This window comes from Lytechinus variegatus, chromosome 5 (assembly GCF_018143015.1).
Source record: "Lytechinus variegatus isolate NC3 chromosome 5, Lvar_3.0, whole genome shotgun sequence".
Classification (NCBI taxonomy): domain Eukaryota; kingdom Metazoa; phylum Echinodermata; class Echinoidea; order Temnopleuroida; family Toxopneustidae; genus Lytechinus; species Lytechinus variegatus.
The window spans coordinates 34,085,072-34,110,850 of record NC_054744.1 but is presented as its reverse complement, the minus strand read 5'-3'; the positions used below and the strand labels follow the sequence as shown (position 1 = coordinate 34,110,850).

Here is a 25,779-nt window from a genome sequence, read left to right as displayed (position 1 = left end):
AAGTGTTATTGCCAATACAGATGGCCTTGCCATGGCCCGGTGATGCTGACATTGAAAGTTGATGATTTGCACAGTGAGATATCAGAAAATAACAGGAAATCGCTTGTCAAATAATCTCATATATGTACATGTAGCTTCATGTAAGATGGAATTCAGGGTGATGAAACGAATGAAAGATGGTAGCCTAACAGCTATTTAACTATAAAGATATAATGGTATTAATAAATAATAGTTATTATATATATCATAATGATAATGAAAACAACAAGATTCATACCACTACTATAACTGCTAATAATGATAATATAAAGGCTCATTGTAATGATGTTGTATCTATTAATATAAGTGCATGAGCAAATCGTGAAATTGATAAGTATTGATAAAAATGGATGAGTAATTATCCAATGAGGAGAAAAATCTTATGAGATTTTAAAAATGGCAGGTATATATTCGCTATACATATGATAGAAAAAAGAGCATAAAGTATGAATGCATAAAAATAGACGGATGAATGCTTTCTTGTGAAGATATGAACACACTAGAGCATAAAATATAAGTATACAATGGGAAAAGTGATCTTCATCATTATCAATCAGCTTATTAAATAAAGCACTTCCAGTGGCTTCAGAGTAAAAAAGAAAAGACATTGTATTGTTATGGGAGTATTAGAAAAGAAGAGGCACTGTGTTGTAATGCGAGGATTAGAAAAGAAAAGACGCTGTGTTGTAGTGGTAGGATTAAAAAGAAAAGCTGTGTAATATTTGGAGTATTAGAAAATGCAAGAAAGTGTGTTGTATTGGGAGTATTTAGAAAAGGAAAGACAGCAATATCTTGCTGGAGGAAAACAAAAACAAAGTGTAAATGCATAAGAATATTGATAAATGCTTTCTAATGAAGATATGAACACATTAGAGCATTATATAGTAGTTTACCATAATAAACATGACCGTTATTAATTTCTGTCTGCTTATCAAATGAAGAACTTCCAGTGGCTTTCCTAATCCATTATTGCCAATCTATTTCTATCTTATTCTATGAAATTAGGATTAGAAAAGAAAAGACTGTGTATTTGGTATGGGGTAGAGAAGAAAAAAACACTGTTTTGTAATAGGTGGATTAGAAAAGAAAGACTCTGTGTTGCAATTGGAGGATTAGAAAAGAAAAGACCCGCTGTTGAAATGGGGATTAAGGATTAAATCACCCTATTGTAATAAAAGATAAAAAAGAAAAGACGCTGCATTGTATTAGGAGGACTGGAAAGAAAAGATGTTGTATTTGGAGGATAAAATAAATTACCGTATGTGCTTTTACCATGGACTGGAACCAAATATTAAATACAATAAGTCGTATTTATATCTTTCTGGTGCCAACGGAAATATTTCAGGCAATTATTAAATTATCAGCTTTACAAATCAGTATTTCCTTTTCAGATTGGAAATGCTATTTATTTTTCTGGGTGTGAGCTGAAAATGATTCTTTACAAGAATGCATTATTTTGAAATAAGAATTTTGAAAGAATAGATGATCCCCCCTTATACATTATTTTCTAAAGAGATTTTTAGTTATGAAAAGAATGATTACCTCTATTCTTCAAAAGTGGGTATGATGTTATTAGTGAGATGAATTGAGGAAAGATTTATCAGTCCACTAGTACCTATTCAGGTACAATCCACTTGGCTATAGCAATTAACATACAATTAAGAAATTGCGAACATCATGTAATAAATAATATGATCATAAAAAGATTGTTCTCATAAATAGATTTGTTCTCATTAAAAGCCCTCATAAAAATAAAATCAGTACCAAAAGTGGTGTGATTAGACCAGTATCTGAAGTCTATTATACAGTAACTTTATTTTTTTTAAGGTGAAGAAGGGCACGATATTTGCATCTAATTATGCCAATGCAGGCAGGCAGGCATTTCTAAGCGGATTAACTGGGTCGACCCGATCGGAGTATAAGTGCAGTTGTGCAGGTGGTTTGTCACATAGATCAGGTCTCAGCCAATAGGGCGAGCCAAGTGTTGCTGTGATTAATACCCCGCATCGCATCGAGTGGAAGTCATAGACAGTGAATGATACCTATAGCGTCCTATACTCTTCTCCTCCCTATAAATCTCTCTTCAAATCGGATGGTGTATGAGTGTGTAACAGTAATTGCCTCAACCTGTCTGTCTGTGTGTATACTAAAAACAGGTGATGGCTGACTGGTTTAAAGGACCCGCTGGATTGAACGATATTGATTAGAAATATGTGATATGCAGATAAACTGTTATTACATGATATATTGAATAATATTGATTCCTTTCTAAATGCAATAATATTATTGAAGTCTTTTTGGGGAAGAATGTGTACATTATAATTTGAGTTTCGCAATTTTTTTAAATTGTACTGATCAGGGGAACCCTTTTGTGCGCCGATGTTGCAATTGTGCACATTCGTACAATAGAATTCAGCAATTGTAGTTATTAGTTTTCTCCTCTACCTTCAAATTTATATAGGCTAATAAAAGGCAATAGTTCTTGGATAACAGCTATATAATGAAAATAAGTATCAGTGGTGCAATAAAGAAATCTTAAATTGAAGATAATAACGTGGAAACAATTGTCATTATCCACAAAAGAATTAATTCAGCATGCAAATAGTTAATTAAACATAATTTCCATTAAAGACACAATTAGTGCAAACAAAATCCACAAAGATACACATTCAGTGTAAAGCCCTTGTAGGGACAGAGTATAGGGGAAGGCGGGGTAAGTTGTGACACTTTTTGCATTTTGCATGCTAGAATTGATATGACTAGTACTATTGTAGAAATAAGTACCTTGCCTTTAAATTTGATTCTTGGGAAATGTTTTTCACCTTCATATAACCTTCTACCTCCACACTGAAAGTCATTGTGACCTTTGGAAAAACCGATGTCAAATGGCTCAATTTGCATCATATATGGGGTAAGTTGTGCTACCCTCTGGGGTAATTTCAGCCACAAAAACCACGTACAAAATGTATGGGGGGAGAACCAGCATGTCGATTTTTTGTTTAAAGTCTTTTCACTTGCTAATTCTCTATAAATACTAACGTCCTTTAAAAGGAAAATAGCAGTCATGTAAATTTGCCCCTTTCAGCCTGCATTTTAATCAATTTTATGGTTTGTTTGCTTTTTAAGATACATTTCCATAAGAATTACCATGGCTCAACTTGCCCCATGCTGTTTGGCTCAACTTACCCCAGTCCGAACTAAGTGCGATAATTTTGTATCCACACATTTATTATGCATCCATCATATAAAAGACTATAACAAGAATGAAGATCCATACCTGGACTAACAATGTTATTTTGTCTTTACTATATTTAAAGACGTGCGTGTGTGTGTGTATAAAGCACTTATCTATTTCACACTCTTTTTTACTTTTTTTGCTGAAATTCATACTTGTCCCTCTAAAAAACTACTTTTTGTTTCAAAGTGGAAAACAATGTGGTGGGGTTAGGGGTTATGCTATGGGTCATCAATACATGACACCACCACAATGTCTGACTCACTAATTATTGGCCTGGGGCTGGTGGCTCAACTTGCCCATATGCTCAACTTACCCCGCCTTCCCCTACACTATTTGAAAGCTTATTGATTTTTTTAAAACACAATTATCACAAAATGCATGTCATTAGGAGATTTTATTATTGTCTCATTATCACTTATTTGTAGCAGCGTTTTAAGCAGTAAAAGGGCTATCACAATTATCTAATCTAGTGAGAGGTGTATTGTGTGCAATCAGAGTGCAAATTAACCAATTCCAACCCTCCTGATTAGTCGGTAGTTTAGATATTTGAAGTAGGATAATTAATTATGGCAGCTGGTGGCTCAATGGAGTGGAAATACTCACCAGCATCAAACTTATATTGTGAGGATAGGATTCATTGACTATATCATGAGTATAGATGGTGGATTTCAGAGAGTGAATATGACAGTGATAGTCTTTAGGAAGAGACATTTTATTGAGGTGTTTTTATTCATAACGTTAATATTATTTCCATTGTTATCAGTGTTATTATTATTATCATAAGTAGTAGAAATAGTGAAAGTAGTATCATTATTAATATCATTATTGTAACTTTTAACATTATTTTCATTATTATAATCATTTTTTTCTCACCTGCATAGCAGAGTGAGACTATAGGCGCCGCTTTTCCGACGGCGGCGGCGGCGTCAACATCAAATCTTAACCTGAGGTCAAGTTTTTGAAATGACATTATAACTTAGAAAGTATGTAAACCTAGCTCATGAAACTTGGCCATAAGGTTAATCAAGTATTACTGAACATCCTATTAGAGTTTCATGTCACATGACCAAGGTCAAAGGTCATTTAGGGTCAATGAACTTAGACCATGTTGGAGGAATCAACATCCAAATCTTAACCTGAGGTTAAGTTTTTGAACTGTCATCATAACTTAGAAAATATATAGACCTAGTTCATGAAACTTGGACATAAGGTTAATCAAGTATCACTTAACATCCTGCATGAGTTTTATGTCACATGACCAAGGTCAAAGGTCATTTAGGGTCAATGAACTTTGGCCAAATTGGGGGTATCTGTTGAATTCCCATCATAACTTTGAAAGTTTATGGATCTGATTCATGAAACTTGGACATAATAGTAATCAAGCATCACTGAACATTTTGTGCAAGTTTCAGGTCTCATGATTAAGGTCAAAGGTCATTTAGGGTCGATGAACTTTGGCCGAATCGGGGGTATCTGTTGAATTACCATCATAACTTTGAAAGTTTATTGGTCTAGTTCGTTAAACTTGGACATTAGAGTAATCAAGTATCACTGAACATCCTGTGCGCATTTCAGGTCACATGACCAAGGTCAAAGGTCAATAAACTTTGGCCAAATTGGGTGTATCTGTTGAATTACCATCATAACTTTGAAAGTTTATGGATCTGATTCATGAAACTTGGACATAAGAGTAATCAAGTATCACTGAACATCCTGTTCGAGTTTCAGGTCACATAATCAAGGTCGAAGGTCATGTAAGGTCAATGAATTTGGCCATGTTTGGGATTTTTGTTGAATAACCATCATATCTCTGTAAGTTTATTGGTCTAGTTCATACAATTAGACATAAGAGTAACCATGTATCACTGAGCATCTTGTGCGAATTAGAATAGTTTTCAAAGTCAGCACTGCTGCTATATTGAACCGCGTGATGCAGGTGAGATGGCCAGAGGCATTCCACTTGTTATTATTATTATAGTTATTGTACATGTATTATTGTTATTATTTTTATTGTTATTATATTATTATCATATGATTATGATTATTATTACCAACATTAAAATTATTAGTATTATTTTTATCATTTCAATTACCCTATAAACCAGATCGTAGGTCATTTTATCCCAGTTTTGATGTTCAACTAGGAAGGCTGGTGGCCAGAAGACGAATGGCATATGATAATGATTGGTTCACAGGGACAACAATTGCCATGGCAACCGCACACAGAACACAGTGTAATAATTCACCTCGTGCCCGTGTCCCGATGACGGCCAGCAAGAGCCAGCCGTAGTATTTTGTTTGCTCAGACTTTGACTGGTATTTGCTAAAGGTCTACTGCAACTAGGCACATGCACACTGTCTCGAACTCACGTTTAAAAGTATTTTCTAGTGCGTCCATTGATGGACGATGGCAGTTCCTGTGAAATTTTGATTTTATTTCATCAACGGAAGGCAGTACTGATGAACAATGAGTGGTGCTGCAGAAAAGGTCTTGGCTTTTGATATTAATGCAGCAAATTTTATTTTTAAATCATCTCCAACTGGGGCCTATTCCATTAAGCTGTTCCTAAGGTTTTGCATGACTCACAAATGACTGGTATGCTGTTCTGCTACTAAATGATTATACACACAGTTTCTTTCTTGTGTATGAAGAAAGTAGAATTGATTTTTTATAGCTCTTCATTATCAAACTTGACTAGTTATGAATGAGGTATTGAAATGTCTGTCAGACAACTCAAATTTGAAGATCATACATCAAGTTTAGCTGGTACAAGTTAAAATTATGGAGAATCTGTTCGAGGCAAAGAACAGGTTCCAATTATTTGTAAAGTCTTGTGCAACTGTACCAGCAGCTTTATGAAACAAACCCCCTTAATGCCTCATTTTTTGAGGGCAGATAATTTTTGGCCTAAAATTTCAAACTAAGGTGTCAATTTTCAAGTTTGATGATAATATTGAACTTGTTTTTACATCGCTTTTCTACCGAAACCATCTTAGGATTCATTTAAGATAGAGAGTATCACATAATTTGGCCGTTTAAACTATATTGCCTTCGAAAAACTTTGCAAGTGATCATAAAAATCTAATGATTGATTGCATTAACCATGATGTACAGCCAATAACTCATGACAATCAGTCGTGCAATCGGTCTTTGAATTTGTGTAATCGAACCCAGATGATAATGAATTACTCATGACAATCAGTCGTGCAATCGGTCTTTGAATTTGTGTAATCGAACCCAGATGATAATGAATTACTATGATGTTTCAATCTTATATATCCTTTCAGGTGCCTAGGTACATTATATCTCTGCACGAGCTGCTAGCACACACACCACATGACCATGTGGAGAGAAAGAGCCTGGAGTATGCCAAACTTAAACTGGAAGAGTTGTCCAGGGTAAGGAATCGATAAGAAATACTACCAAACTTCTGCTAAATTCATAATACAAATGATAATACCAACATGCGTATATCGCGCATATCACTGCCAAATGCATCCCTATGCGCTTTGAAGGGGGAAAAAAGAGAAATTTGCTGGAAACTGTGGCACTAACTCATTTAAAAGTCTTTTTGAATAAATATGTTTTCAAAGTGGATTTAAACATGGGTGGAGAAGAGTTCTTTACATATGATGGGGTGGTATTCCAAAGTGAAATCAGTTGAATGCTTTGATCTAGACAAGATTTGAAGTAAAGAGTAAGCTTGACATGATTACATGGTGTTCTTTTTCCACATACATTGTAGGCCAATTACTTGCTATTTGCTATTTGTTTAGGACACATTTTCTAACAATATTGTGGTGTTTGAGTTAAGCAGACTCCCATGCCTACCCCCACCAAAAATGAAAAAGAAAAGAAAAAATAAGAATTGGTCAAAATGGATGATTTAGTAAATCAGTGAAATTTGTATACCAAACATTGAAATTAAAGTATTACATTTAAATCAAGATACAAAACTGCATCATACATCAGTAGAAATAGAGAGAAATGTTTTTAACTAATTGTATCCATTTTAAATGTTTTAGCATTATAGTATTTTAATCAATGGTATTAAAGTTTTATTTAAAAATAGTTAATAACATCCTTAAATTGACAAGGATGGAAGGTGAACATCAAAATTTTTGTTTCCCGTTGTGAATATGCAAATTTGCAATAAAGATTCTCAATCTTTGTAGTTTTTTTGTACTGTCAAAGGAAACATATTGCAATAAATGAGAAACATTGTTATTTTGTCAATTTAAAGAATGAAAGCTGATCAAATAGATCAATCTTCAAATAATTCATGTCTGGGGTCTCATTTCACAAAGACTTGATACACAATTTCTATGGCAAGTTTTCTCTCAGCCAATCAGATTGAACAATTCCAGTATCATTTTTGAGGGCTAATTTGTTGTTTTATGAAACAGGCTTTTTATAATAGCAAATGTACAATTTCTATCTACTCAGATTTCAGTATATAAATCCCTCAAAAAAAGTTTGGAAATCTGTGTTTGGCCATTAATTTCCCCCAACTCCCAATTTTACACAATGCATATTTTACGTCATTCAAAAGATCATTTAATTCTCTTTAAAATTTGAAAATGATACCATGCTTGTTATGATCATGCCATCACAAAAAGAGCAGGATTCAAAAGTGTTGGATGAGGTCTGAATTGAAATGCTGCAAAACGAGCAGAAATAGTCATGAAGGGTCGATACAGAACATAATTCTTTTGTCTGTGTCAATAGAGATGAAAATCCACTCAAATCAAGCCCCTGCTTCTGTCGTGACTGTTCAGTGAGATAACATTTATCATTTTAAAGAGAATTAAATGATTTATTCATTGATATTAATTAAACATTGATATTTACTAAAACTGAGGAGGGATTATCGATCAAAGTCAGATTTCCAAACTTTTTTTGAGGAGTTTATATATTTTGCAAATTTGTTATTAAAACAAGTTTTATGAAACAGGCTTGTTCTAAAGGCAATTACACAATTTATATATTTTAGCCAATTAGATTTAAGGACTTCAGTAGCTTTTACCTCTAATTTCAATGACAAGTTTTATGAAATGGACACTAGATTGGGGTTAAACAAAGTGTGTATTGTTTTCTAATCTGAATGGTTACCTAGGTGATGCATGATGAGGTTTCAGAGACGGAGAGCATCAGGAGGAACCTATCGATAGAGAGGATGATAGTAGAAGGATGCGATCTTCTTCTTGATGTTCAACAGATGTTTGTCAGACAAGGTGGGAGAAATCTCTCATTAGCAATGCAAAAATAACCTCCATACATTTCATTTATTCTGAAGTCCTGTCTAAATCGGGCCATTGTATGCAGCACTTAGAACCATTGTATTAAGCAATGTATAAATGTGGCATATTATTAGTATCATTAGTAGCAGCAGTAGTAGTAGTAGTAGTAGTAGTAGTAGTATAGTAGTAGTAGTAGTAGTAGTAGTAGTAGTAGTAGTAGTAGTAGTAGTAGTAGTAGCAGCAGTAGTTGTTGTAATAGTAGTATTTGTGTTTGTAGTAGTAGTAGTGGTAGTAGTGGTGGTAGTAGTGGTAGAAGTGGTAGTAGTGGTAGTAGTGGTAGTAGTAGTAGTAGTAGTAGTAGTAGTAGTAGTAGTAGTAGTAGTAGTAGTAGTAGTAGTAGTAGTAGTAGTAGTAGTAGAAGTAGTAGTAGTAGTAGTAGTAGTAGTAGTAGTAGTAGTAGTAGTAGTAGTAGGAGGAGGAGGAGTAGCAGTAGTAGTGGTATGCGTTGAAAATATTACTTTATATGTCTCCTTTCTTGGTTGTTTTTTTTTTCATTATGGTTTAATGATGAAGAAAACTATTCAGAACTATTCCCAGTCTGTTATAAATGATTTGAGTATCAAATGGGCCATATTGTGTATGAATTATTCTCCATAGATAAACTTCTCACCCTATCACAGATGTGATTGGAGGGATGAATATACCTATTCTCCTGGATTTGAAATAGTTGAAAGATTTAATGCTGCTCAAGAATTCCTTAATTGGGTGTTATAGATATTCAGTGGATGGAAGAAGCGTTTATAGTGCTACTACTTTGGTAGGGGGGGGGGGGGGGGGGGGAGCGGTGAACATTTTGTACTGGATATCGTTGGATGAGTATTACATGTATGTAAAGTAATGTTTATAATTATAGTTGTTTGTGTAAATTTGCCATTATTTTGTGTATCTCATCTTCATGTTTCCTTTTCTGTTTGCAAAACTAGCTGATTAAAACTTGCTTTGAATGAGATCATAGAGTGACAATTACAATGAAACATAAAGAGAAGTACAGACTGTAAACATATTCCTATGTATTTCAACCTGTTAAACACCGACTTCTGGGTTCCCTATAGGCTTTTTTACATAGATCACCAGGTTCCAGCAGACAATGAGTTAACTGAGGAATGTTTGTTTTATTGCAGGTAATCTAATACAGGTTACCCACGAGAGATCTAGACAGAGTAGAAGCCGATTAGGTTCCTTGGGTGGTAAGGTGGAGAGTCGCAAGGAGGGTGTCAGGCAGTGTTTTCTCTTCACCAAACATCTCCTCATTACCTCCAGGACATCAGGTGGCAAGCTACATCTGGCCAAGGTGGGTGGGTACAAGCATGTAACCCTGGGGTACACCACAAACCACTAATGATATTTTACAACATTTTTAGATACTTCTATGCTGATGGAGAGTTAAAGGGATGGTTTCAAATGGGCCTAATGATTTGTAAAATCATTGATATATATCCTTTTTTCTATATATTTTTTCGGAATTGACAATTTTTTAATTAAGAGTGTATAATGTGTAAAGAACATTGAGTTTGTCTTTATCATTTAGTGTTTCAATAAGTCATAAATATTTTTTTGAGAAATTGGATGTAACATTTACCTTTGGGTGTTTAGGAGGGCTCAGTTGAGGATGACCTGATTAGAACAAAATAAATATGGCTCTGGGGGGAGATGATGATTTCTTTGTTGAGTGTGTTGTATATTTGTTCATTGCAGTTCACATAGAAAAAAACTATCCTGTAAAACTTAACATTTTTAGACTGCCATGAGTGCAAATTCTGCACAAATACATTTTATTATGATAAACTTGATCCTTACATGTCATTCATTTCCAATCTTGCCAATTAAATTGAGTTTATTTATTTTGTTTGTCTGTGTCAAGGTTGGAGGCAAGATTCCTTTGATCGACTCAACCATTGTAGAAGACTTTGACCCATTTGACGATGATGGTTAGTATACAGTGCCTTGGAATTTAGTTTGCAAAAATGCAAACAATAATCATTTTTCCATCAGTTGATCTATGAAAATGAGGAAAGAAGTATGAAAGCAAATGCAAAATCCCTCAAGCACACATTACCTGCAGCAGCGGTGCTCATTTACCCAAAAGGCCCATCGCATATTGCACAGCATTGAATGGATTCATATTGTGACGTCATCTTCTAAGTCATGCACATTTTGGAGGGTTTGCCTACATGTGCAATGGTACGAATGTTGCACATTCGGCCTCCCATATTTGCTTGCATACAACAAGCTAAGTAGCCATTGTACTATAACTATTTTCAGATGTTACTAGCTTTGTCTTTTATTATTGCATGTGAAGATTTTTGTCTGTGTGTGTGTGTACTTAGGTTTTTACAGTCATGTATGTATGATATGACTGGCCTTGATGTCACCATGTAAAGTAGACATATATTCCAGACACAACTGCATAAGCAACAAACACCATAGTACAGACATACAGAGATAAAACTAGATTAAACAAAGAACAGATACATGTAATTATGTATAAAGAGTAGAACAAGGTATGAAATAATCACACTAAAATGATACTAGAAATCAACAATGAATACACAAAACAAAATGACAGCAATGTATAAAAAGTACAATGGAATTATTCACAAATGGCAATATGAGTAACATATTTCAAATAAAGTCAAATATACGTAACTATTTTTTAGATCATGACTCTTCCATTAAATTGTTATACCAACGCTTCCACAACTCTGATGTTTAACTCATAGAGCTGTGCAATGGGTTAACCAATTTACTTAAACTAGTATTTTCAGAAATGTCAATTCTCTCAATGAACTTAAAGTTAAGTTTCTAACAACTGCTTGACAAGAGGGAACATGGGCATCAGTAAGCATTCTACAAGCACTAGAGAGTGTCAGGGTAACTGAAGAAGTATTCTCACAGCATCATTATAAGCTACCAAGAGTTTCCTTAAACTGCTCTTCTTATATCTAGAATTAGAGTTTTTGCAGAATAATTTCAGGTTTTGACCATAATCACCCATTTCTGAATCATAAAGAAATTTAATATGTAATTATTATATCTTTGTTGTATTTATAGGAGTGCCATCGCCTTCCAATCAGAATAGTGATCATGACAACTTGGATTTCAAGCTGATTGTAGATTCTAAGAGTGGGCCTCCTCTTGTCATCACACTGGTAGCTTCCACACCACAGGAGAAAGCTGCATGGACCAGTGATATCAGTCAGGTGATAATTCTTATATCAATGCCCTTATTGACACCATTTATCCTACACACAAATGACTTTGTACAGTGTGTAGCAAAAGAGTTTACACTTTGAAGGAAAAAGTCCTGAGAATTGAAAAATTACAACAGGGGGATTATTAATCAATCATAAATGCTAATGCCCTTATTGATATTACTACCCATATAGCAATGTCCTTGTTGATATCACTACCGCTTTACCAATTAATGTTCGCATCGATGGCACATCCCCCTCATTGATACCTTTACCACTATATACTGTTACGATACTGCAACAAATAACAATCAAGAAATTGATGTATAAAGTTTAATTTCCTCTCTTTTTTATTACAGGAAATAATTATACATAAATAAAACAAATAATGATCTTACATAAATCTCTTGAAGTGTCCGATGTAAAATCCCGAAGTGATGATACTATATCCAAGTAATAATCCAAATGATAAAAATCCCAGTTGACTGGCGAAAATTCACAATGATGGCGATGATGAAACTGATGTTGAAGTCCGATGAATAATAAGAGTCACTGCAACGAGTTGAAATGTCCGTGAAGACGATGTTGATGATGATTAACAGTCAATTTCAGCAATCCATGGGTTGAAGCGTGTTCATTGAACAGGTTGATGATGTTGATGATCTCGATGAGAACTGATAATTTCTCAAAATAACTGCAAACAGTTCATTGATGCATAAACTGCTCTGATCTGATCTGGTGAAGTGATCTCATATGATGTGATGGTGTGATCTCCTGCTCTCATATGATGTGATGGTGTGATCTAATATGATGTGATGATCATCTTGAAAAATCTGCAGCTTTATACTAATTACAAGTGTTCTAGATCATTCTCAAATTTCGACTAATCTACAAGCTTCTAGAATTGTCTTCCAAAAGAACTTTCTCCTTTCAGGAGCAGTCAAAATCCAGAACACTCTTGAATGACCTCATTGAAATCAACAGTGTAAACAAAATACCTAAGCCTATTCATTTCCACTACCAATACAATTCTATTGTTTGGCTTTTCCTTATTCAACAATAAAACTCCTTGGCCTTTAAATAGGCAAGGCCTGCATAATAAAAAGACATTCTTGAATGTTCTTTACAATTCTTGGCTAACCTTAAAGGGAAATAACTAATAGATGAATGTAATTGCTTTTACAATTCTTCTACAATTATTCTTATATGTAACAACACCCTTATTGACACCACTAAACCTATACCAATGTCCATATTGATACTACTAGCCTTTCACCAGTCCACCACTGATACCACTACCCTTATGCGAGAGCCCTTATTGACACCACTAAACCTATACCAATGTCTATATTGATACCACTATCCTTACACCAGTCCATATATACCACTACACTTATGCGAGAGCCCTTATTTTGATACCACTAAACCTGTACCAATGTCCATATTGATACCACTATCCTTACACCAGTCCACCATTGATACCACTACCCTTATGTGAGAGCCCTTATTGACACCACTAAACCTATACCAATGTTCATATTGATACCACTATCCTTACACCAGTCCACCATTGATACCACTACCCTTATGTGAGAGCCCTTATTGACACCACTAAACCTATACCAATGTCCATATTGATACCACTCTCCTTTCACCAGTCCATCACTGATACTACTACCTTACTGTTGTGACGTTTCCGCGATTACTTTTGGCAAATGGCAATTTAGCTGAAGAGGAGTCCCTTGTAGTGCGCATAATCTGCTCAATCTCCACAACTTTAATGTCCAACTGTACAGCGGGTTCATCAATCGCCAAAAGCAGTAGGCAAAACATCACAGCAAGAGAGTTATATGTCTATTTTTGGGCTTATTTTCTTCCTATTAAATACAACTGGATGAATTAGAAGAATTTACATCAGTTTACTAACCATCTTGATCTAGCAAAGAGGTAAAGATTGATAATTAATATAATTTGGGATTTTTCTTTTATTTGCAGTGCATAGACAACTTACATTACAATGGCTTACTTGACAGCTCAATGGAGGACAGTGGCTCATCTGTACATCTCCCTCAGTGTATCAAGTAAGTACAGATAAAACTCAATGATTGAGTGATAAAAAAACCTTAAGAAAGTCAGTGTAATTGTAATTCTCTTTACACCAAAGTTTTTTTATTCAACAAATAGATATCATGGAGAAAGGTTGATTATCTTCAGATATTTATATTTCTGTCCACTCTTTCTCCCTCTTGTTAATAAACAAATTAAATTTAACAGTGTTTACTTGTTTCTCTGTTCACTAATGTCAAGGTCATTGACTGTGATTGTGAAACAAACATCTATTGTGCAAATATTTATTTTAATGTGAACATTGTGTGTCATCATCTATTCCTTGTAATATATTTTTCAAAAAATTTCTTGTGAGACTTCATAAACATTGCTACGGATAGATTCTACCAATTTTTTTGTTATGATTGAAGGATCTCAAATCAAGTTTATTCATGGAATGTTTTTAAATCAATTTTTGTTAATATTGGTAAGTTCAGGTAAAGATTAACATGGGTATAAATTTATTAATAATTAGAGGAATTTACATTTACAATGAACTTTTTGTGCATTCCCGGTCATGGACTTACAGAAACCATAAATTATGCAATTGATTGAATCTGTTTGAAATGCAGCTGACTGGAGATATCGCTTTTTATTATTTCAGAATGATGAATGATATTAATAATTTAAATTCATTTATTTCCGCTACCCGACTTGGCAGTATGTGGAAAGTATGTTCGAGCATGGTTAGCTGCCTATGCGCTACTCCATATAGGTATTCCTCCAACCAATTACTATCTATGTAATGTGCTATATAGAACATATAAGGTGTATATAATTCTTTCGGTGTTAGGTTATGGGTGTCTCTTCCCTGAAGGTGTTGGCTTTGGGTGCTTACTGATTGTACCATATATTCAAGCTTATTTAGGAATTTCCTAAAGCAAATTTTTTTTTCTAGCCTTTGCATGTTTTAAACAGCTGAACATAAGGGCCCGTATTCAGAAGTCTTGTTTAAATTAGACCATGGTCTAGGTCGGTGCTAAAATCATGATAAGCGAAAATGTAAAAAAACTTTATTACCACTGTAGACTTATACATTTTTTTTTTTTACAATTTTAAATAATGGAGAATGTTACTTTAGTTATCATTCATAATCAATTATGAATGAATTAAGCATCAAATTAAACTATTGTTAGAGATTTGAGTCACAAGTGGCTATCCATAGCTACACCACAAATCAAGGCCAGAGTTAGCATTAAGCCCGAGTTCAGAAAAAATGCCAAATACTAGTAGTTTAGAACATGTCATATGAATATGATATAATTAATTATAATTGTATATGCTTATACATGTTTAGTATATACTTACAATTATATTTGCTTATATAGTACGTATTTACAATAATTATATTTGCTCATATAGTACATAATTATGAAAATTACATTTGCTTATATAGTACATAATATTATATTCGCTTGATACATAATTATCATTATACTTGCTTGTCTAAACCTCTTTGCTCGGTATGATAAATCTCATTTCTTAGCCATGTCAGTAATTCAACAATTTTTGCTGGTGTTTATGGCTGTGCAATAAATGAATGAAAGAAATGAAATGAATATTCAGGTAAAGGTGATCTCTGTCAAATATATAGAAAGATATAAATTGATATTTAAAAAAAAGAAAAACATAATATATTTGAAATTATATGGTATAGGAAGCAAACAAAAATGCATGCATCCTGTTGGCTAATGCGCAAATTGGCATTCTTTCACTGGTGGTGATTTGCGAGGCTCTAATTTTTTTCTACTCAAGAACTCTTTTCTAGAAATATTCTGTATAGATTCTAAGTGAAGGCATTGCATGTTCCAATATGTCTTTATTATTCTGTAATACTCTTAAAAGTAGTATAAATTCATTATTTATATAAGCATGGTTTATCTGTAATAAAGTTCTTATGTACTTGATGTAAATGAATTGTGAAATAAAAGGTGTTGGGATCTGGAAGGTGACATATTCATGTAAGAATATTCAGTGAATTTTGAAGAAGAAAAAAACACATTGAAATACCATCTTGAATATGATGCTATATTTTGTAATCATAAGAAAATATAGAATATGAAATAGATATTATTTAAACTAAACAATAGTTTTATGAGATGATACCAAAGAGTTGTTGAAATTCCCATTAAAATGTGAACAAAAATGGCAAAGAAAAATCACTTTTTTTCCATGGGTTAGATCTATTTTAGTTTGTTTACAAAAGAGGTTAGATCCGCAAAAGTAATTTTGGAGAAAAAAAATATTTCAAAATATATGAAGACGGGTAGATTTCTTTTACACCAAATTTTATGTTCACATGGAAGGGTATCATGACAATTTAGTTTCCCATAAAAAAGTTGCAATATGGGAAAATAAAGAAAAATGATTTGCTTGGAATAGCCTAAAGTGAATCAAACCCCTTTTGCAAACAAACTCTTTTGAAGAGCTCATTTGCAAAAGGGGTTAGATCCATTTTTCACAAAATTTTATTTATTATTTTGTTTTTCAATATATATTGATTTTCAATTGCTCTGATTATACCAAAGAAAAGTTGAAATATCCATTGACAAAATATGAAAAAAGAATCAAAGAAAATTTGCTTTTTTACTCAAGAGGGCTTGGATCCATTTTAGTTTGTTTGCAAAAGGGGCTAGATCCACAATGGTAATTTTTTTTTTTTAAAGATAAGTTTAAGCATAAGAATGTTGCAATATGGAAGAATGAAAAAAAAATGATTATCTCGGAATGGTCTAAAAGTAATCTAACCCCTTTTGCAAACAAACTCTGTATTTGAAAATATCTCTGATTTACTGATTTATAAAATACGTGTAGGTTTCTGACCATCGATCAGTGGATAAGTTTCATAGCTTTCATAATTATATGCGCATTCATATCAATGTCACACTGTATGTAAAATATCTAGCATTTTGATATACACATTATTTACATGTTTGTAATTTTGATATAGCATTAAACTTGCATGGAGTGACTTATAACAATCAATATTTGCCTTAATCGTAACATAAAATTAATCCTCAAACAGGACGAGATGATTTTTGACCAATTAACTAATAGGGAGATTTAGGTAATTCTATACTTCAAGCTTTCCTGATGATATTACAATTCATACAATGAGATACTAAGAAATGTAAAGAGGGTAAGATGTGCTGTATGTAATGATGATGGGGGAAGAAAGATTTTTTTCCAAGCATTTTCAAATTGGTTATTGTCATATCAGGTAATTTGTGATCTTGAATTGCTGCGAAACCTGACTATATATATGTCAGGTGTTTTAGCCACTTTGATAATATCATTACAAATGTAGAATTTGAAGACAATATTGTTTCCAACACCATGATCAACACCAAAATTGATAGGGCAAACAAACAGGCAGCCTCAGTAGCTCCTCCTCATGTCCTCAAGTACTTATATCTTGCCATGTTCATGTCCCATAATGCAACATTCTGTGCGGAGTAGTCTTGTAATATAGGCCCATTTAAATGAGAACACACTAGTTCATTACTCAATACATTCATACCAAAAAAATCATGTAACCAAGTAGCAGAACACATAATTTTCCTCACAAGAACATTTCAGTTTCTCCGCATAAAATGGAATTAAAGGCTATTTTTTCAGTTTCTTTACCTATGATTATCCTAAAGGTATACTTTAATAATAGCCATTAATACTACACAGTCACTGCGAGACAAAACACAATGTTGGTCAGGGCTCTGTAACACAAACATTTGCAAAGAATAGCAAATATGAAAGAACACTTCTGATTGGTTCCCGGTCAGTATTTTGAACTAAATGCGTTTGTAACATTGATCTTCATTGGTCAGTCCATTTAGCAATTGATTGATAATATTGGTGTTACAGGGCCCAGTTTGCTCCTCCTTTAACAATCTCCATGTCTAATGATTGTGTGATATTTGACTAGATCGGACACTCGCCTGTTCAAGGATGACCACGACATCCGCTTCAGTAAGATCCTCAACTCCTGCAAGGTTCCTCAGATCCGCTACGCCAGTCTTGAGAGACTCCTGGAGAGGTTGACAGATCTACGCTTCCTCAGTATCGACTTCCTCAATACCTTCCTACTAACTTTCAGGGTGTTCACAGACTGGGAGAACATTATCTCTACACTAGAGAGGGTCTATAGGAATCCTGACACAGTGGAGAGTCAGTTAAAGTGAGTAGATTATAATTTCTTTATACAGCTATTAACAGTAATTGTGAATTGGAAAGGACAGAGAATGGAGTTCCAATGTAGAAGAAATATATTTTGGAGAAGTATTCATTACCAATTAAATGCATTGTAGAATATGATTTCTACAGCATAAACAATTCAGAAATTATATTGCCCTTAAATATGAACGATCTAGTTGCATGTATTATAGCTAATGAGAATACTCCTAAGGCCCTTTCTACAGATAGAAAGCAGGAATATTTGTGTTATTTTAATTCATAAATATTTTAATAAATATAGCATATTTTGACAAACAAAGTTCTAGATGCTCACATGTATATCATTTATTAATTTCATTTCTCGATTCATTTGGAAATTTGATTTCTTAAATTTCATTTTCCAATTTCTTTTGTAGATTTCTTTTAAATGTTGAATGTGTAAATTATATTTGTATATTTTTTTTTCAACTTTTGTTTAAACACAGTGTGAACCCACACCCTCCGCCATCCCCTAGCCACCACGCGAGCGACCCTCATCACCCTCATAGCAATCAGTATGAAAACAGTCCTCCACCGGCCAGCCCCTCCCGGAGGGGATTCATCGACCGTCGGCCCAGTTCTAACAACCATCCAGGAGCTAACATCAAGGTGACCATGACAAGACCATACCATGAGGAGATGGAGATTGATGGAGCCGGAGGAGGAGCAGGAGGAGGAGGGGGAGGGGGGAGAATCTTTGAAGCAAATACTACTCTCAGGACACACCCATTCAGAAGAAGCTTCAAAAAAGGTAATCCATCAAAGGATGATAAATGTTTGATCCCAACAATAATAATAGATGTGACCCATAATGTGTAAAATTCACTCTGCAGACTGCAAAAGGTGCCATGAAAGAAAGAAAGAAGACAAAGATTAATGTACATGAGAACATTACTTGGTGAATATTACGTGTGAATCATCATTGTTTGAAAATAGGATAGGAATGTAAGTTACTGTCTGTGAGTAACGATAGAGAACTATTTCTAAACACCTGTACTCTACACCATCAATATTAATAGTTGATCTTTGATTAAATTAAAATCATTGAAAAAATAATACCATAAAAGTTTAAGTTTATTCAGTAAAGAAAACATAAAATAAACAATTCACTCCTAGTTACTAAAATGAATTGCACTTGTCCTTTTTGTTGATTTAGTCTCCTCATGAAGTGTGGGTATGAATTCATTTTCATTTACTTGATGAATAGGTGAGGCTGGTCAGCATTCTAAAACATTAAGACTAACTCCATATCTACTGCAGATGACAACTTGCATTGCAAAGAAAGATCCTGAACAACATCAATTTTACATTACTCTGGCAGTATGAAAGCCACCAGCTTGCTTATTACCTGGAAAAGTGAAGGAGACATTTGGTTGAACATTGCTATTGTTTTATATTTTGTAATGTATTGATCTCTGACTGTTACCCAGTTGAAAATATGCTCTTTTTTTGAGCAACATAAGGTTTGTCCTTTGTTAACCCTTCGAGGTACAACAGCTTTGTAAAGAAGTCTTTGTTACCTCCCTAAATAAGCAGATATTGTTAATATCTTACCCCTTTGTTTAGTTGGCAAAAAATTGTATAGTATACCTTTTTCCAAATGATTATGGCAAGATTTTAAAGGAAAATATATGAATTTGCCCTTTTATGACGTGTACCTTCATGAGTTAACATGATTTACCATCCTCACAGATATTTCTTTTCTCCTCAAAATGGCGGCACCTATTAATATTTTGCATGCTAAAACTAGATTCTATTATTGTTAGTATTATTATCATCATCATTATTTGGCAGATGGAGATGATACAAGAATTATATACATTCAGAGAACAAGGAATAAATAATAATAATTTTCAATATTCATAAAGTGTTTAAAAACACATTTCCTAGTACTACCTAATGTAAATAGACAATTGTTAGTTAAAGAATACTGTCAACACATTCATGTAATGAAAAATTAAACACTCAATGTGAGGTGGTTGGTAGAAGAAATATAAACTTCATGACTGTCACATTAAGCCATCTGTTTTACTTATGTACATGTATAATACTTAATTTCAAAATGTTTTTTTTTACCCTTTGGAAACCAAGCCAGCATATATGCACTCTTGAGTCTATGGAAAATGTTTGTTGTAGTAAAACCCTCCACCCTCCAATGAGTTAAAAAACTTATAGAAATCTATCCAACTTAAAGATGGATACAGCTCTGCCTCACATATGACATTAATGATATTTATTTCATGGACTGAAATATTAGACTATTTTCATCGTCTTTTCCTTTTCTCCACCTACCAGCCACAGATGAGAGTCAAAGCAAGACAGATAGTTCAGTTGTTATGAGTATAGCCGATCCTCATGTATCGCCTCCGGACTCTCCGCCTTACTTCCATACCTTAACTCCTCCTGCTAGTCCTAACCAACTGGAAACCCTACGTCTTCATCCCAAGAGGATGCTGTCAATGAGTCATTCAGCTCCTAACATTGCTGCTTTAGTCAAGGCAACCAAACCAGGTAATGTTTTCAGTAAAATAGTAAAGTAAAAGTTATTTTTGGTACAGTAAAAGATATCTTTTGTAAACTACAATTAATATTTAGTAAAGTGCGTGTACTATTTGCTAAAGTAAAAGAAATCTTTCCTAGAGGAAAAGTAATCTTTGGTAAAGTGCAAGTTATATTTGGTAAAGTAAAAGTAATCTTTGGTAGAGTAAAAGTGATATTTGGTAAAGTAAAAGTAATCTTTGGTAGAGTAAAAGTGATATTTGGTAAAATAAAAGTAATCTGTGGTAAAGTAAAAGTAAATCTAAAAAAAGGAGAAACTTCATCTTATGAACAAATATTTAGCTTATACTCAAATCTTTTTTATTATTCAATATTATGTAGTATGCTGTTTTTCATTTGAGTATATAAAGAACTATTTTCTTTAATATTAAAAAGTAAGTATCTAGGATATATACATTTAGTTTGAACAATACTTAAACATACCTTAAAAAAACAAACTCAAACCAAATCACCTTCCTTTCATTGTTTAAGACTTTTGGTGATTGAGATTTTGGGAAAATAAAACCAAGATTGTAGAGCAATCTACCTCATAATACAAGATCAATAACGGACTTTAACAGATTCAGATTTCTGTTAAAAATACATACCTTTTAAGAAGCACGAGTATTGGCCGTATACCAAATTACTAGTAAAAAAATCTTCCACATGCATAGAGACTGTTTATATAGTATTATGCGTCCTTGAGAGCTGGTTATAGCTATTATCATTATCATTTTAACATAAGAATAAATTTGTATTCTCAAAAAAGTGATCTCATCCATTCTGAAGCAAGACAGGTTTTTGGTCTTCACCTGCTCTGAGAGTAAGAGATTGTTTTGATAGAAATACAATATTAATTATCGAGTGAAGTGAATGCTTTGTAACAATCCTGAATTTAATTGTAACATGAATAATGTGACTGCATGCATGGATTCTGCTTAGAGTATTCAAGGTACTATTATGCTGAAAGTCGCTCTTTTTACCAAAGAATGGATAATACCCTTTATCAGTTATCAGCCAGGAAAGCAAGTGCAATCTTTTTAAACCAGTTGTGAATTTCTGGTCTTATATATATTTGATAAGCAATTTTAAGCAAATATTGTAATTTATTATAGGCCAACTATTATTCTAAAATGTATACTAACTTTTGAAGAAAAGGATTGACAACTAATTTCTTTGAAAAAATTGGTTAATCATTTTAGAAGCTTAGAAATATTTCTTGCATATTCACACTAACCCATTAATCCAACACCCTAGTTGAAAAGATCCAAGGTTAACAGAGCACCAAACATATTTGGCTATGTGAACCAACCCTTCAAAGTAGACGCACAATGAATGCTAGATGTTTGCAGTGGTACCCACGGCTAGCCCTTTCTATTTTACCTTCCCCTTCTCTTCCTAGATCCCATCCCCATTCCTCCAACATCACCCCACCGATCATCTGTTGGCAATAACTTCTTCCAGTTTAGCAGCTCTCCCCCTAACACCACCGTGTCAGCTGGTGTAGTGGTCACTTCCTCCCGTATGTCCACCCGCAGGTCCAGCTGCTCTTCGGCTGCGGTGGCCTTTGCTGCTGCCACGGCTGGAGCCACCAACGCCAAGGAGTTTGGTGCTCCCAACAACATGCTCAGTCGAAAGAGGGCAAAGAAAAGTTATGGACGTAAGCTTGGAATATTTCTTTACGATATGGAATTTACATTTGATGAAACGAGGATAAACAGTTAAGTTTTGGTATCTAAATGTAACCCAACATCTGGTGGCTAGCTAGAGTGTGTACGTTCCCCGCTAACATCATCATCGTGGAGTACATTGAATGCGTAATGTATCTAACAAGTGAAATGTAGTCATCCTAAAACCTGTCCTAGTTGTTTTGGTAAAATTTTGACTAATTGCTTCTTTTAGAAAATTAATTATGTTTAATCTTTTTATTTGATTAAAGATAAAAAGCAGTATTTTTTCAATTTCCTGTGGTAACTACTAAATACCTTTTTATTTCTGGGCCCTGTCTTACAAAGAATTATGATTGATCTAATCAATCTAAAATGTATGAAAATCCATCCATACCATAATTTTTTTTCGACAGAAATTTGCACAATATCCTTTGTAAACAGAGAATCACACTGTATCTCCAAGAGAACGATGTATGTATGAATATATCTAGAAAATATTTTGAACAAATTTACATTTTGAGATGTTGATGTTGATGGCCATCCATAGTTGTAGTTGATCGGATCAATCACAACTCTCCGTAAAATGGGACCCTGTTCTACCTTTCATCATGTGTCTGTCCTATAACCCGTTGATGATCATGTGTTCCCCTATAGGTTGTGTATCTGTATATAGATCAGAATTGATTATTATCCCCTTCATTGTCTTAAAGTAAACCTTCCTTGTCCACTGTAGAGTACATCACAAAGTGTGGTTTTCATCTGTATTAAATGGGTAGATTAGTAATTTAGTCATACTAATTTTTGGTTTACCATTTATGTATTTTTCAGGAATACTGAAATACATTAATGGATAAATATGCTCATGTCTCATGGCATAAAGAAAACAGTAAACACAAGGAAATAACATTTCTTTCTTTTTTTTTTACTAACTACTGATCATAACCTTTCATTTAACTTTAAAAAAAGTTACTTGAGAAACGAGGCAAGCAGAAGATTGAGATTTTAACATTATCTTTATTTTAACTAAATACTACTTTGGAATAACATCAAAGCAGTGATTGCCCCAAGCAACCTGACTTGTGTTTTATATATGCTCTTCATCAAATGAAAACAATTATTGGAAACCTAAATCATCTGCATATACATAGTTTTATAGATTATACACAGCTTCACTTTTTGTTATGGCTCTATGATGGAGTTTTAATCACACCAATGACAATTGAATTTGAAATTTGGGCATCAGAGTTGGGTGGTTTTAGAATTAGACAACAAGACCGTTGTTAAAATGTTTTTAAATCTCTTTTTGTCAGATAGATTTGCAATTCAAGATTCTTCATACAAATAAAATAGCTTTCAATGGCTTTTAAATACCTACACATAAGATAGAAAATACAATGAAAAGAATAGAAAACTAAATTGAATTACTCAATAACTGTCTGCTGGCTTTTATTAAAATTGAAGTTGGACGTAAATGAATAGAGATTTAATCTTAACACCTTTTAAATGTTTTTTTTTTGTCAGGTGGTAAACTTCAGAGTTGTTTGAGTAAAGAGGTCATCAGTTCAGCCGCTACTGTAAGAGTCATTAATGTCATCCGGCATTGGGTATCTAAGTTCTCTAAGGTATGAAGCATCACAATTAAACACCCTTTTTCAAGACTTTGAGGCTTTTTTACACCTTTTTTTCTGTCATTCATTTAAAGTTATTATAGATGATCTTAGTGTTTCATATATTTGTATATTTATATTCAAAGGAACAATATTTGTACGTTTTTACTTGTACATAATGAAAGAAAGAAATGCGAGTCTTTACACTCGATAATGTTTTGAATCATCTGTTGATTTCACATTCACTGTATTTGTTGCTATATATGTATATGTCACAATTTCACATCACATATTAAAAGAGTCATGGATTATTATCAAATGAATAAAATATCATGTATATACAGTCAAACCTTGTCTCCAGAGGTCACTGTAGTTAGATGATAGACACAGTGCACAAACCAAAGTACGTTTTTATCCATCAGAATTTTGAATATGATGAAGGCCTACGCAATCGAGTCTTAGAATTCTTGGAAGAAGTAGCAACCAATCCCAACCTCCTCCCATCAGAGCACAGAGCAGCTAGCACCATTCAACGGTAAATATAGCATCAACTCCCAATCTTTCAAACCCAAAACAATCATGTATATTACTCAAGCAGAGGTGTTTTGCCTTAGTGGAGAAGTCTCTGGACTTTGAACCTAAAGGTCTGGGGTTCAAATGCTACTGTAGCACTCTCTTTCTTTGGCAATGCATATATTTGCCACCTTCCACCCAGGTACCGACTAGGAAGGAATTCCTTGAATGCTCAAGCACCTGATCAGGATAGGCTTAAGGCAGGGTCATAGTATGCGATGCACATAAATATTGTGTTTATGATCTATATGAATGTTGCATATTAATATTATTCATATTAGTATAAGATAGCAAAAGATGTCGCACAAATTTGAAATCGATTCAGTTACAGGTTTTGAAATCAATTACAAACTTAGCTGCTGACTTGGTTCCTGTACCAGAGAATATAAAGTTATGTGCCATGTTAAGAATTGATCTATCAATCACATTTCTGTGATCGAAATTAGTAATTGGGTTTATTCTTTTAATATGATTCATAAAAGGTTCATCTATGCTATATGACATATATTGCGTACCGTATATTGTATTACATAGACGGTTGTAGCCTTACTTGAAATTAGGCAAAATGGTTAATGGGCTAAAATGCCATTAATAGTAGACAAAGTGGTCTTAGAAGAACTAGGATCAGACAATGTGGGATGAGACCAAATAAAAAGTAAACAAAGTGGATGTGGATAGATCGGAAACTTTAATGAAAATTTGACTCATAAACTGTTCATCTAGCCATAATATTATACAAAGTGTATGTACTCTGGGTAATTCCATAAAATATGTACGTCCGACCCCCTATGTGCAGGACCTTCATGAACTTTTCTGTTTCTGATTTCTTGTTCTTTCGACAGCCTGTAATTTGAAGTGAAGTAAGACTTGAGAAAAATGGGGGTCGGACGTACAAAAAGGTTGGCCATTTTATGGAATTGCCCCTCTATAACTGGAAATTAGTTTTCACTCAACTCGGTCATATGTTTCCCAAAATTGAATGCTGTAGGGTGACCGTCTTTTATACATTTGCCTCAAGATCCATAACAAGAGATATTCCTAAATTTTTAGAAAATCAGCTTTGTACATACAGCAGAATAATGAGAAATGCTTCTACAGCATAATTGCTTGTTGCACAAAAATTAGCTCTAGATATTAATTGATAGCCAAGAAAATCCTGCAGTTGCCCAAATGTGGAAAAAAAAGCCCCTTAAAAGAATGATTGATTCCTACACTGGATGAACCCAAATGGAAACAGGTGTCAAATTTTGTAATTTACTGTCCTATGTGACCAGCCACCCCCAAACCACCAATAAGTCGCCAGTGAA

The 25,779-nt window shown here is 33.7% G+C and overlaps 1 protein-coding gene across 3 annotated transcripts in view; it reads left to right on the top strand.

Annotated features, from left to right (window-relative positions):
• The window catches only part of LOC121415980 (ras-specific guanine nucleotide-releasing factor 2-like), an 83,143-nt gene that overhangs the window by 47,878 nt on the left and 9,486 nt on the right, over positions 1 to 25,779 (top strand). Inside the window, exons 9-21 of one of the 3 annotated variants that reach the window (XM_041609396.1) lie at positions 6,566 to 6,676; positions 8,395 to 8,512; positions 9,700 to 9,869; positions 10,440 to 10,506; positions 11,630 to 11,778; positions 13,765 to 13,850; positions 14,537 to 14,590; positions 17,798 to 18,049; positions 18,531 to 18,835; positions 20,380 to 20,595; positions 22,025 to 22,282; positions 23,814 to 23,914; positions 24,322 to 24,434. In XM_041609396.1, coding sequence (XP_041465330.1) covers positions 6,566 to 6,676; positions 8,395 to 8,512; positions 9,700 to 9,869; positions 10,440 to 10,506; positions 11,630 to 11,778; positions 13,765 to 13,850; positions 14,537 to 14,590; positions 17,798 to 18,049; positions 18,531 to 18,835; positions 20,380 to 20,595; positions 22,025 to 22,282; positions 23,814 to 23,914; positions 24,322 to 24,434 — 2,000 coding nt within the window. Of the gene's footprint in view, positions 1 to 6,565; positions 6,677 to 8,394; positions 8,513 to 9,699; positions 9,870 to 10,439; positions 10,507 to 11,629; positions 11,779 to 13,764; positions 13,851 to 14,536; positions 14,591 to 17,797; positions 18,050 to 18,530; positions 18,836 to 20,379; positions 20,596 to 22,024; positions 22,343 to 23,813; positions 23,915 to 24,321; positions 24,435 to 25,779 lie in introns of all 3 variants that reach the window. The other 2 variants (XM_041609394.1, XM_041609395.1) reach the window with 2 other exon arrangements.